Source organism: Eumetopias jubatus, unplaced genomic scaffold (genome assembly GCF_037043125.1).
Source record: "Eumetopias jubatus isolate StellerSeaLion01/CBP00866 unplaced genomic scaffold, mEumJub1_p1.0 scaffold_1, whole genome shotgun sequence".
In the NCBI taxonomy this organism is placed as follows: domain Eukaryota; kingdom Metazoa; phylum Chordata; class Mammalia; order Carnivora; family Otariidae; genus Eumetopias; species Eumetopias jubatus.
In genome coordinates this window covers 123,979,498-123,994,210 of record NW_028274807.1, presented here as the reverse complement: position 1 = coordinate 123,994,210, position 14,713 = coordinate 123,979,498, and the positions used below count along the sequence as shown (strand labels likewise).

Genomic DNA, 14,713 nt, shown 5'->3' with positions numbered 1-14,713 from the left:
ATTTTTTAAAAAATCTCTGAATTCAGTTAAGAACAAAAATGACAATACCACAAAAAGATCATATGTATCACTTAGCAATAAGCACAGGGAATTGACTGTTCTGGACAATTACAACTTTTTTTTTTTGAGGTTTTTTTTTTTAAGATTTTATTTATCAATACAGACAGAGCACAAGCAGTGGGAGTGGCAGGCAGAGAGAAGCAGGCTCCCTGCTGAGAGCAAGGAGCCCAATGTGGGACTCGATTCCAGGATCCTGGGATCATGACCTGAGAGGAAGGCAGATGCTCAACTGACTGAGCCACCCAGGCGTCCCTACAACTGTTCTTCTTAAAAAGCCTGTTTTTAGTCTTGCAAAAACCCTGTGCCATATGTTGAAGGCTAAACCTCTTAAAAATCTTTTCATTAGGCAAAATTCATGAGCATGAGTGCTACTATAAATAATAATGGGCTCAAGTCAAAGAGAAATGAATCTGAGACCAGAGAACAACTCTCCTAAGACAGCACCATTTTCCTCTTAGTACAGATTCCTAATCCAGGTCTTTAAATTTTTGATTGAGCATCACTTAAATATGTTCCCTTAAACTTCCACACATTTATTTTAGTAGTAAACCAAAAAGCAAATACATGCCTCAAAATAGTAACAGGTTCAAAGGACAAAGAAGGTTTCAAAGAAATTTTTAGTTCTCTCAGTATTTAAGCTGCTACGCCCTAGACCACCAGCCCACCATTAGCCCCCTAGTATGACAGAAAAATACACATTTTTATTTAAAATAAGGAAGGAAATAGTATGACAGATATGCGTAAGTCACTAAAAATGGTGATACAGGGCGCCTGGGTGGCTCAGTTGGTTAAGCGACTGCCTTCGGCTCAGGTCATGATCCTGGAGTCCCGGGATCGAGTCCCACATCGGGCTCCCTGCTCAGCAGGGAGTCTGCTTCTCCCTCTGACCCTCTTCCCTCTCATGCTCTCTATCTCTCATTCTCTCTCTCTCAAATAAATAAAATCTTTAAAAAAATTAAAAAAATAAAAATGGTGATACAGAACGAAGTATCTTGGCCACCTGACCAAGTAATTATTAAAAAATTCATTATATCAATTACATCATTTTAAGTAACAAAGTACTACTACAATGATACCAGTGACAGCTAAATATATGTATGCCAGGGAAATGGTGGGATGAAAAAAACACAAATTCTGTGTTTCCAGTTTGGGAAAAGAAATACAACTAGTTTGCTGTGAAATGAAAATTAACAGTTAAACACTGCATTTTTAAAAGTATGAATGTTACTCAAGCCAAGCTGTTTACCAAACATCTGAGTGGTTAAACTTCAGTTTAACTTTGTCTTTGGTTAACCTAAAACTATGAAAAATACTTCCTGATGCTCTTGGAGATGTCATAGTTTATAAAGGTAATAAGCCTCACCAGTCAACTACTATTATAAACTAAAAAAACCAAACACACCATAGATTATTAAATGGATGACGTATAATCACTCAGAACCACAACACAGTCATAAGCTCAAGTCATACCTCGTTTCATATTCTAATAAGAATTAAAAGAGAAAGTCAGATGTCATTTATCTTAATAATCACTTAAGGGAGACTTTTATAGTGTTTTGTGGTTACAGAGCACTTTTGTAATATTCCATTATTTTCATATTTTAGCAAAGCAATACTGGTCTCATATTAAATTATTACCAATAAGATAATACAGGCTGGTCAGTTAGTCACAATTAAGTTGAACAACCAAACATTAATCAAATTAATCAATATAAATTCAGTTCCAAATTTCCCAACTAGTGTTCCACTGAACCAGAAGGCATAAACAGGTTTGTCCTCATATTCTCTTGGACAGTGATCCCAAAACACGTCAGTGTCTTAAAACTGAATACTGTCATGAAACTTGCTTAACACAGCATTGCTTATATTTATTGGCACGTGTTCTTTTTTTAAGTACACCTGTTAACCTGGCACGAGGAGAATTCCAAGACAGCACTACTGTCATCCCAGGGTTAATACTGAATCACCTATGTGGCCTCCTCCAGAATTTCTGGAGAAACTGCCCAGGAATATACATTTTTAAAAACCTCCTCATGTAATTCTTATGCACAAACAGAATTAGAATTAGGAACCACTGAAGATACTTTTCACCTTTTCTGCCTTGATGCCGTCTTTTACAGTAACAAGAACTCCTGGGTATTTTTTCTAATCATTTAAGTGGGAAATGTGATGAAATAATTTTAAGGAAAAAAATTTAATCAGCATTTTATTAAAGATTATACTATAAAGTTCATTTTAATAAAACCTACAAATTCTGACTTCTAACTAACAAGGGCTACATCTTATTTAAATTATGTTAAAAAAATGCATTTTGGTGACTACTCTAAAATGATGTATCTTGGGCGCCTGGGTGGCTCAGTTGGTTAAGCGACTGCCTTCGGCTCAGGTCATGATCCTGGAGTCCTGGGATCGAGTCCCGCATCGGGCTTCCTGCTCAGCAGGGAGTCTGCTTCTCCCTCTGACCCTCTTCCCTCTCGTGCTTTCTATCTCTCATTCTCTCTCTCAAATAAATAAATAAAATCTTTAAAAAAAATAAAACAAAAAAAATGATGTATCTTGTTTGGAAACTCATTAATGCTAACATAGATTAAGAAATTGAGAATGCGGGGCGCCCCGGTGGCTCAGTCGTTAAATGTCTGCCTTCGGCTCTGGTCCTGATCCCAGGATGCTGGGATTGAGCCCCGCAACCTGCTCCCTGCTCAGCAGGAAGCCTGCTTCTCCTCCCACTCCCTCTGCTTGTGTTCCCTCTCTCGCATTGTCTCTGTCAAATAAATAAAATCTTTAAAAAAATAAAAATAAAAACAAAATAAAAAAATAAAAAAAATAAAAAATTGAGAATGTAATTTAGGGTTTGGAGTTCTTGTATTTTTGAGTTGACAAGACAAAGCTGGGAGGCCAAGACAGCTTGACTTCTCCAGAGTACTAGAGATAAGATAGCTGCACAGGGAAAGAGAGCTAGAAATAATATAGGTCTTTTTTTTTTTAATTCCAGTTGGTTAACATACAGTGTAATACTAGTTTCAGGTGTATAATATAGTGATTCAACACTTCCATACATTACCCTGTGCTCATCACAAGTGCACTCCTTACTCCCCATCACCTATTTAACCCATCCCCCCACCCACCTCCATGCTGGTAACCATCAGTTTGTTCTCTATAGTTAAGAGTTATACCCGGTCTCTTTCAAGTCCTTTGAGTAGTAATTAGCACATGTATATGAGGAAATTACCTCAAGCTGGAGAAAGAACCCCCAGAAAGGAGCAAAGAGAACAATCCCTAATAACTCAGAGGCAGCACCTATTACCATCATTAAGAGTAAGAAAATTCCTAATTCACAAGGGATGAATCAAATAGAGTAATCAATCAGAAGGTTCTTGCCTTAGTAGTATGAAAAAAATAGTCCCTAAAGGCAGGTCTGGTCCCACCTAACAAAAGCTCAAAAACAAGCAAACTCTTTCCAAGTAATTTAACCTCATCCCAAGAACAAGGAATACTTACATTACAAAAATATCCATCAACAAGGTAAAATATTAACAAGGTAAAATTTACAGTATCTGGCTTTGAGTCAAAATTAACTAGGCATGCAAAAAAGCAGAAAAATATGACCCATAATGAGCAGAAAAATCAGTGAACAGCAAACACCGAAGTAACAGATGACAGAATTAGTAGAGCAGAACATTAAAAATTGAACTTATTTTAACCATATTCCATATTCAAAATTGTTGTATGCACCTAATAAAAGAGCTTCAAAACACATGAAGCAAAAACAGATAAAACTCCAGAGATAAACCGACAAATCCATAATTATAATTAAGATATTTCAACACCTCTCAAAAATTGACAAAATGGATAATCATAAGAATAGATTTGGACAACACTATCAACCAACTTGTGAAAATGTTTTAACTGACCAGAAATACTGTGAGCCAACAAATGTTCTCTGACTGCATAACAAAATAAAGCAATCTTGATTCTGATCCAGGTAAGGTTTTACAAACTAATTCAAGATCCCAACAACATTATAGAATTCTATGGCTCAAGACAGTGTCTCGGACACAAGAGACTTCACAAAATCTTCCATTCCTGAGGATTACAAATCCAAATGCCTATAGGAGCAAGCATCCAAAGTTTAAAAAATAAGTAAATGTGACAAAAGTTAGGTAGGACCAAGGGTAATCTGGAGAGGACATACCTCCACCCCTAAGACAAACCTCCTCTCAACTACAGCCAGAGATGCCATGCCACAAGGGAACATAGATCCACTGTTGCCAGACCTTATGATTTTCCAGGAGATACCTAAAATTTGGATTTTTACATGAACTCTAGGCTTTAAAATGCTGACCACCAACACAGTAAATTTTTAACCAAGCAAAAAAAATGTCTGGGAGCCAAATTCACAAACAAATATCTGCTCTAGTCCAACACATTCATCTCACAAACGAAACAAAAAGAAATCAAGTAATTTATCCCAATTTTGAAGGCAGATAATCCCATCCACCCATACTGGGCATGTACACAAAAGTTCACACTTTTAGAAGAAACTGAAACCAGGATGCTTCCAGGACAGGTAACTTAGTGATGCTTATCTTCTCAGGAAAGACATGAAAACTGTCTTCCAATAGTAGAAGGTTAAAATTTTATCAAAGGCTTCCTGAATTGTTCCAGAGAACAAAAAAAAAAAAAAATCAGTGGCAGACAATTACAAAAGAGACTTAGGCAAAGCGGAAGCAAGAACTTTCTAGAAAGTTTTTAAAAACTTGTCAATGATACGGTTATTTTGTAGAGTAGAATTTAATTTAGAACCCTACCCTAGAGATATTCCAGAAAGGCTTGGATTAACTTTCAAGAATGATACAGAAAAGATTATATGATGTGAAGAGATGGCTGTTTGATTTATGGTCCTTTCTGCCTAAAGCTTTAGGCAGAAATTCTCATCATAAAGAGTAATTTAGTAACATCTTCCTTGTAAGACCTATGTAAAAATTGAGCTGGTAAGCTCAATGACACCATAAAGGGATACCTGAGACAGCCCCAGCTTCTGATGAATATGATATCCTATGTCATACCCTGAATATGTTCAGTGACAGGCCGGATAGCCAACTGATTAACTGTAGAGGGTATTCAGAAATCACAAGGATGCCTGAATTAGAATGCTCCCTTCTGATCCTGGATTTCTATATTAAATCTGACCAGAGTCCCAAATTTCAGAACATCAGATAGACATAAGCTTCAAAGAAATGACATTTAGCAGGAATGACATTTAGCAGGATTGACAGAAGTTCAAAAGCCCTTAGGTTATACACTGACCACCCACCCCCACTTTAGGTATGCCTTTGTTACATAAAGAATTTCAAAACTACTCAACTTTGCCAGAAAATGTATTTCCAAATTTGAGACCAGACAGCATTTTAAGTGCACATTTTCTATGCGTTATAACGATAAAGAAAATGGACAAATGCTGACAACTAAAGTCAGCAAACAAAATACACTAGCTAGAAAACCAGATTAAAACAACTTGAGAAAACGAGATATTCTAACTCTGCAGATTTGAAGTTTCTGGAGTACAAAGGCAGTGAATGAAAATAATTATGCTAAAATATTATGGACTGAGTCAGAGCAAGAAAAAAATAAGAAAAATGGCCAGATATACAGTAATTAAATTTATCTAAGTTAATTTCCTGATAAGGGAACAAAAATATTAATCTTTAAAAAGAGAAAAGTCAGGGACACCTGGGTGGCTCAGGTGGTTAAGCAACTGCCTTAGGTTCAGGTCATGATCCCAGAGTCCCGAGATCGAGTGCCGCATTGGGCTCCCTGCTCAGCGAGGAGCCTGCTTCTCCCTTTAACCCTCCCCCCTCTCATGTACTCTCTCAAATTACTACTGTTCTTCCTTACCAGCCTACCAAATAAATGCTCCCTGGAGAATTCTTCCCAGAGAGAACAGGTGAACTTAAGTCCCAAGAAAAAAACCCGGTAAACCAAACTGCTTAACACCAATCAGGTTCACGTAAACTTTGATCCAAAGAGCTATTCAAAAGCAAGTTATATGGAGAGGAAAACTCATTTATGGTTAATTTCTGCAACTTTTACACATGCAATAAACTTACAAGCGTTCTATTATGATGCTTGAGATTTTGGTATAATATAAATGCCTCTAACACAGCACTTCCCCCAATAATTGCTGATCTACTTCTCGGTCTTCTTTGTAACGCTGAACAACGTATGGGTAGTGACCATGTGTCTTGTTCATCTTTCTAGTCCAGCATTTAAAACAGATTAAGAACGTAACGAGTAAGTTCTCAAGATAAAAAATGATAGTGATTCTCCAAAAATAATACAATGGCCAGCAAGCATATGAAGATAATCAACATCGTTAGAGAAATGCAAATCAAAACCACAATGACATCACCTCATGCCTATAAGAATGGTCTACCATTAAAAAAAAAAAAGTGCTAGCAAGGATGTGGAGAAACTGGAACCCTTGTACTACTGGTGGGATTGTAAAATGGTGTAACCACTATGGAAAACAGTAAGGAAGTTCCTCAAAAAATTAAAAATGGAAATACCGTACACAATTCCAGCAATCCCATTTCTGAATATACACCCAAAAGAACTGAAAGCAGGGTCTTTAGTTATGTGCACACCCACTTCACTACAGCATATTCACAAGAGCCAAAAGGTGGAAACAACCCAAAAGTCCATTAACTGATGAATGGACATTTGTGGCAGACACACACAATGGAATATTATTCAGCCTTAAAAAGGAAGGAAACCCTTACACATGCTACAACATGGATGAACCTTCAGGACGTTAGGCTAAATTAAATAAACCAATCACAGAAAGACCTATACTGTATGATTCCACTTATATGAAGTATCTAGAATAATCAAATTCAGACAGAAAGTAGAATGGTGGTTACCAGGGCTGCAGAGGGTAGTTGGATATAGTTTCAGATTTGCAAGATGAAAAAGTTGTGAAAATTGGTTTTACAACAATGTAAATATACTTAACATTACAGAACTATACACTTTAGAGCAGTTAAATTTTATGTTCACTGCAATGAAAAATTTTAATTACAGTGATAAGTACAAAAAAATAAATTCTTAAGTATCAATAAACACTTGAAAAAATGTAGGTATAAAACATTAACATAACATTTATGTACAATTATTCAAATAGCCTTTTAAGGGAGCCTGGGTGGCTCAGTCAGTTAAGCATCTACCTTCAGCTCAAGTCATGATCTTGGGGTCCTGGGATCCAGCCCCACTTCAGGATCCCTGCTCAGCAGGAGTCTGCTTCTTCCTCTCCCTACCTCCTCCACCACTCCTGCTCGCTCTCTTACGTACTAATAAGTAAAATCTTTAAAAAGTTCAAATGGCCTTCTACTTTAGCTTCCATCTAAAAGATTAGTTTAAAATAAGTCACTCCAGGGGCGCCTGGGTGGCTCAGTTGGTTGAGCGACTGCCTTCGGCTCAGGTCATGATCCCAGGGTCCTGGGATCGAGCCCCGCATCGGGCTCCCTGCTCGGCGGGAAGCCTGCTTCTCCCTCTCCCACTCCCCCTGCTTGTGTTCCCTCTCTCTCTGTCTCTCTCTCTGTCAATTAAATAAATAAAATCTTTAAAAAAAATAAAAAATAAAAAATAATAAAAAATAAAATAAGTCACTCCAAACTATGTGTTCACATTTCATTCATGTTAATTATAAATCGTTTGCTCAGTCAAAAAGTACTTCTGCTAAAAGAGGAGAATCAGAATTCTAGGACTAGAAAAGATTCTTGAGATCATACACCCCACTAATTCCAATGTGGGTCCATAAACAATGGCAAATGAAAAAAAAGGAAAATGAAAAGTAATTTTTCATAGAGCTAATCTATTTAAAGTTAAGGCATATGCTTTATTCTGAGAATACATCTGCACCTTGGGACTTTCTCTTGTCAACAAATACCTGTTGAGCCAGTAACTCTCAGGTACAAGACTAAAAAGAGTGAACAAGAGAAGAAGCAAGGCTCTCACCCTCAAAAAACTACCTCCTTTCTAGTGAAAATAAGAATACAAATAGTAAGAAAAGATGATAGGGTTTTGTTAAGTCCTTAACATTTAAAACAAAAACCTGATCAGTCTACGTTAACCCCAGGTCAGTGGGAAACATTAATCTACAGCCCCTTTCCATTTTTTTTTTTTAAATTTTATTTAAGAGAGAGAGTGCACAAGCAGGGGAAACAGCAGGCAGAGGGAGAAGCAGGCTCCCCCACGACCCAGGGCTCAATCCCAGGACTATGGGATCATGACCTGAGCCTAACGCAGATGCTTAAGTGACTGAGCCACCCAGGTACCCCAACTTCCCATGTTATGAGAAACTGGATGTCCAAAAGGTTTCACAACAATTCAATAAATCCCAAGTCAGAACCACCTTGTTTCTAACTAAAACACCAAAAAAAATATCCATATGCCTTAGTAGAGATTCAAACATGATAAACTTACAGGACTCCAAATATCTCAAAGACTAATATTTTTCCACTTCATATGTCCTTCCAGTTCTAACAGGATTTGATTCTATATACCAAACTTGTTCTATCGTTTGAGGACTTAAAAATTTAATGAAAAACTTAAAATCCCTAGGGCAGAATTTATCAAATCTCATGCCAGCAAAAGAAATTCTACTTTCTGATAAATGATAAAGTCCAACATTTAGAACAAGGGGAAAGGAAGGACACAAAAATAGTACCCACAGGAATACTGTCTTGGTCACTGTTTCTGTGACCTAGAAAGTACAGTAATTCTCTGGAGCACTGCTATCTCATGCACGAGAAGTTTCAGACAGTTTAAATATACAAAAGAACTGATAAACAGTGATAATCAGCTAATTAACATTTCAAAGAACCATGATCCAAAACCCATAGTTCCAGTGAATAATCTAGGTTTGACAATAATTGTTCTGACAATAGTACAGTCTCTTCCCTCACCTACCTTTCTCTACATCTGTACAAGGGTGGGATATTAAGCACATAGTATGTGCCAGATACATCCTAATATGTGCCAGACAACAAGTCCATAGACTTGATCTCATGGGTTAAACAGGCTTTTCCCCACTTAAAAAATAAGCCCACATATAATACAAATGTGGAGAAACAAACTTGAAGGTATAATTATCCCCTTTTGTAGGTAAAGGAAACTGAGCCAAAAAGTTAAAGTAGAAGAAACAAGATTTGAACTTAACTGCAAAGTTTGTAGAGTCTCATTTTCCTTCTCTGAGTCTGTCACAAACACCAACAGGCAAGTGACTGGCAGGAGGAACACAAAAATGTACAAAAAAATAGAAAATTTTCCCTAAGATATCAGAAGAATTAGATATGAAAGCAGCACCCAAAGAGCTCTAAGTGCCTATGACTGGGACAAACGGTTAGAGGTTCAAAGGACAAATGTAACTTTTTGCTGCAGTGAGCAAGGAAGAATTCACTGAGGAGGGAGGAAATCGATGAGTTACACCATTGAGAAAAGAAGTATTTTTAGGCAGAAGAGACTTCAGAGAATAAAGGCGGGGAAAAGAGAAGGTAGACACAGGGCATGTATGTTTGAAAAGGCAAAAACATCAGCCTGGCTGAAGCACAGAAATTATATGAGAGCAGTTAAATGTAAGACTGAAAAGGTAGGATTGGATCAGACTTCAGAGGACCTGATGAAACAAACTCCCTATTTACAGCACGAAGACAGAATTAAACTTTTACGTATTTATCTTCATGAAATATGATTGCACATGCCCTATTAATTTGAATGTATTTATGCTTTTCAGCTAGGAAAAAAAGTGAGTCTAGGACAACACCTGATACAAAGATGATTAAATGCTGGCTCTGAATTCAAATAACTGAATTCAAATATCTCCTGATAACCACAGACTTATGTACAAAGAGATGGGGGGGCGGTCGGTCAGAGAGGGTAGGCCTGAACCTACATCCAGACTGCTGAAATTTATGCCATCTACTCAATTATAATTAGGGTAAAAGTAGAAACCACAAATCTTTTCCATAAGATGCAGTAGCAGCTTGAACAAAAAGGAATAATAATGGCAAAGTCCCACTGTCAGAAAAATTCCCCTTGTGTTGCCAAAATTGGCTTTTTAAAAAAAAGCTACAACTGGGTTTTTTTAAATGTAGCTTTATCTTTAATCTCATTTTTTTAAAACCCACGTTAGAATTTGGAAAAATGTTCAATTAGATCACAACTATCCTGAAGCTATTGATAAGAACTTAAAATCCCAAGCATCTACATGATTCAAAACTACCATTTCACCCTTAAATTAGGCAGTTAATTCCCATGCCCCTAGTAAAAAGGAGACTTACCAGATCTTTGAGTGTTACCTGGATAATGACATCACTCGCTATTGCTGTTCTAGCAGGCTAGGATGGGCTGCCCTTTGCCCTCTTTCCCATACATCACAAGAGTAGCAATCCCCCCCAAAAGAAAGGTTTGTTGAAAAGGAAGTTATAGGAGCTCTATCTCCTCAGTTCAAAAAATATCAAAAGCTGTTAAGACATAAAAAGAAGCACTCCGTAAAAAGTGGAAGTGGGGTAAGGGAGTACTAAAATTTAAGCTGAAAGGAAATCTGGAATCTAACCCAAAGCTTTCATTTTACACATTAAGAAACTGAGGCCCAGGGCAGTGGTGATTTGCCCAGGGCAAATGCTTCCCTTTAAAGGTGTTAAGTGTCTGTTACCAGTCACAGCAGCACTTAATCACATTCTAACAGTTACTTAAATGTTTATAAGATTAAGTACCTGGTATGCAAAAAACACAATCTCCACCTCCTTTGCACCCCCTTCAGTGCCTTGCCCCAATGCTATTCAAAAAATGATGCAAGATTCTCAAATGAATACCGTATCCTCCTTCAGCCACTACAGCCACAAAATTTCTTTTAATTAAGATTAAAGTGAAAACCTGCCTGAATTTCTCAAGTTCTGACTAAACAAGTGCATCAGCAAAACCTCAAAACTTGGGGCAAAATAAGAATACGAAATGGAGTACAGCACTGTTGTGTTGGTTTTTTTTTTGACAGTTGCCATTTCCCTCATATTAATGTTTTCAGTCCAGGTTTTCTGAAAAAAGGTGCAAAGTTAAAAAGTAATAATGAGTACAAAATTAATCCAAATTATTAGCACCTTTGAGACACTTCCATTAGACAATTTAGCATACCTTCACCTCTCAAAACTAACTTGAAAGTAGCCTACCCTGCACAAAATATTTTGGGGGAAAAAAACCAACCATCTAAAATAACCGTCTACTAGGCCACAACATATTAAAACCACAAAACAAGGAACAATCCTGTAAAAATCCCACCAGCTAAAAAACAAGAGTACCATCAGTCTTCCCGGGCTCACTGTTCACAATCAAACTGTCAAAGCATTTGTTGAAGAACACGGAGGAAAGTTCTGCACCGAGTTCACAGGCTGTGGATGTATCAGATTATACACTACCCACACATAACACCAGTCTGGGGAAATGCAAACACGCCACATGTACATTTTTTAACCAGGCCTAACCACGTTTCACCAAGGTAAGTGTTGTCAGCTCTTGTAGCAAAGGCTGAAAAAAAAAAAAAAGCACCAATATGCAAGCATACTTCACTCATTTATAAAACCATCAACAGAAATGGCAAGGAATTGACCCGAGGCGATTTAACAGTTCTGAACGTTAAAGCCGCCGTACAAAACGGTTTAGAAGAGCTGTCTTTCTGAAATGCCGGGCAAAAGTCCTCTGACGAAACTAATGACCGTATACTAATACACAAATAACAAAAGCTTAATAAAAACTACCACCACACCGCCAAACCGCTCCTGTTACCAATGCCGATTTTTTTTAAACAAGCACTGAAAGGGAACAATAAAAAGCGTCTCACCGCAAACACAGCAAGAGAGGGACTGTCGGAAGTAAGGCAAGAGCCTGTTAATCTCTGTAAACGCCTTGGGGTCTCCGGGGTCGTAGTTGAGCACTAGGCGGCTCGCGGAAATGTAGAGAGCAGTAGCATTCACGGGGTTCATTGCAGACACTTCGACACCGTTGGCTCCCGGTTGAAAAGAAATTCCGGATCCAACTTTGTAAGCAGCCAGGGAACAATGGCGAATTTGCAACAAATCGGAGGAAATCAGAGAACCACTGGCCAAAGTAGTAACCAAAATCCGTGCAAGTTTGTGGAGCTGAAGCAATCCTCCCACACATGGGGCCTTGGCGCCCCTCCTCCGTCCCTGAGACTTGCAGACACAAAAAAAAAAAGAGAGAGAGAAAGAGAAAGATAGAAACCAGCGTTCGAGTTTGTCCCAGGCAGCCTCGGAGCGAAGAACGCGGGGGCTTCGGCGCTCGGGCCGGGACTCGGCGCTCAGTCTAGCCCCGCGGCTCGGCGGGCGGCCTTCGCTGCATCTCCGGACGCGGAGGCACCTCCTCAGGGCGAGCTGGGCGGGCGCGGGAGCAGGCCCCGGCCCGGTCCGAGGGGCGGGCACGCTTCGCACGGGCTGCAGGGCCCTTACTCCATCACAGCGCCCGGCGCAGAGGTAGCGGCGACGGCAAGGAGGACGGCTCGGGCGTCGACTTCCTCAATCTAGTGCACCAAGACGCGGCGGCGGCGAATGTTGCAGTTGCGGCTGGCGGAGGCCGCCGCCGCTCTCTCCATATCGGACGCGGGGCCCGGACTGCGCCTGGCTCTCCGCCCCGGTGGTTACAACCCCGCTGTTCCCTGAGGTGGCAAAGCGGGCAGGAGAGTCCCCCACCCGATAGGGGAGGGCCGGGGAGGAAGTGCGCGGGCCGGCGGCGGCGGCGGCGGGAGGGGGCGGGGAGCAGGCCCGGTCGGGCCGCGGCGGCGCCCCTCGCTCCTCAGTCGCTCACTGCGAGGTCACCAGGCGCAAGCACCGCCCCCTCACTACCCGGCCATCTTCTCCGCGCCGCACACACGGAGACCTCCTCGGCCAAGCACGACGGCCGCCGCCGCCCACGGCTCCCGCCCGGCCGCAGCTGAGGCGAGCGCTCACACCGCCAGGCCCCGCCGCCGCCCAGAGCACACAGCAAGGCCCCGCCGCAGGCCCCTCCCCCCGTGCCTCGCCGCCCTCACCCTGACTCCACGCGCCACTCTTAACTCGGTAGGGCCCGGGCTCCTGCGACCTTAATAAATCCCGCGGACTGTGCGGCGCCTCAGGCCCTGCCGGCGACGACGACCGTTACCCCAACGGGCAAAGCCACTGTCATCCCCGAGACTCCCCCGCCGCCGTCGTCGCTAGCGCCCGCACGCATGCGCAGAGCACACTCTCACCCCTCCCCCCGCCCTTTCCTTTCCCTTCGCTTCCCTTTTCCCCTGCTTCTCCTCTAAGAGCCCCCTCTACACCCTCCCAGAGCTACCGGCTCGCTCCGCGCATGCGCACTCCAATATCAAACTCCACCGCCTTTCGCCCTTACGCGTGCGCCTTGACCGCCCACCCAGAAAACCGGATAAACACAGCACCCCGCTCACGCCAGCCCCTCCCTGCTGCCAACCCACCCCGGCTTCACAGCGCATGCCTGGCTCTCCACTTACGGCTCTTAGAGCATGCTCTGTGCAAGCCGCCTGTTCTCTCCGCCCCTCCCCCATACGTTCTCAAATTCCCTCTTAGGCGTGTGGGCTGTGGCGAAACGTTCGCTAGCTGACCCATCCTTCCACAGTTTGGGCTTTAAGCTTCTCGCGCTACACTGCGTCCTCCGTGCCCGCCAACGCTGAAGCCCGGCGGGGTCGCGCCATGTGGCTAGCGCTCCGCCTTGGTGGCCTTTCCTCGCCCTAACTGACCACTGTATGAGGAAATAGTCCCGCACGGCTCCAAGCCCCGCCCTCGCGGCCTTTCTCCTGGAACGGCGCTTTCCAAGTACCGAAAGGGCGCTGCCGCGGCCTGCTTGCACAGCCCGAGCCGGGAAGATCGACAGCAATCAGCGTGGCCACGCGCCCAGCCGGCGTGCGGGCGACGGTTCCTAGATTAGGGTCGCGGCCAGCGTCGATGGCAGCCTGAGGTCACTAAGACCCTGGCAGGCCGTCTGTAACCGTTGGGGCTCGGACCCACCTCCCCTTTCCCGCCCATCAGAACTGGGCTCTTTCGCGGCCTCTTGTCCTTGGAGTCGGATCTACGCGAGCCGCCCAGCCTTCTGGGGCGCCGACCAGGACCTCACCGAGCTCGTACGGGAAAACTGTCCGATTTAAAAGCAAAACACCCCTTTTTGGCTCCTTTGACAGACTTAACCCTTCTTTGTGAACAGAGCTCTTGAAGAATCCACGGTCCTGCTTTAGAACGGACCCAAGTCCTTGAAAGTATTCATCTGCTTTTTATAAAGAAGCTTTCACCTTATGTTTTTGCAGGAGACCAGGGACACTGCGATATAAATAAACAAAAACCTAACTTAACGTATGATTCCCCTCGTCTCTAAAAGTACAAAACTTTTTTTGAGTAGCACAAATAGAAACAGCATAGGAACCGTTTTTACCTCTGGACACACCAAAGCTCTTCAGCATAGTTCTTTGCACAAAATAAATGATCTACATGTGTTTGCAAAGTGAAATTTATGACATATATATCTTTTGGCACAAATACAGTTAGTTTTAGGGACTTTCTATTTAGAGTAGAAACTAAGATAAGGGAACCCAATAACTTCT

The 14,713-nt window shown here is 41.8% G+C and overlaps 1 protein-coding gene across 1 annotated transcript in view; it reads right to left on the bottom strand.

Moving 5' to 3' along the window:
* The window catches only part of MSL2 (MSL complex subunit 2), a 32,894-nt gene extending 19,575 nt beyond the window's left edge, over positions 1 to 13,319 (bottom strand). Inside the window, exon 1 of the mRNA XM_028099047.2 lies at positions 11,951 to 13,319. Within this exon, the coding sequence (XP_027954848.1) occupies positions 11,951 to 12,092 (142 nt within the window). The 5' untranslated portion in view covers positions 12,093 to 13,319. The remainder of the gene's footprint in view (positions 1 to 11,950) is intronic.
* Between the last annotated feature and the right edge of the window lie 1,394 nt (positions 13,320 to 14,713).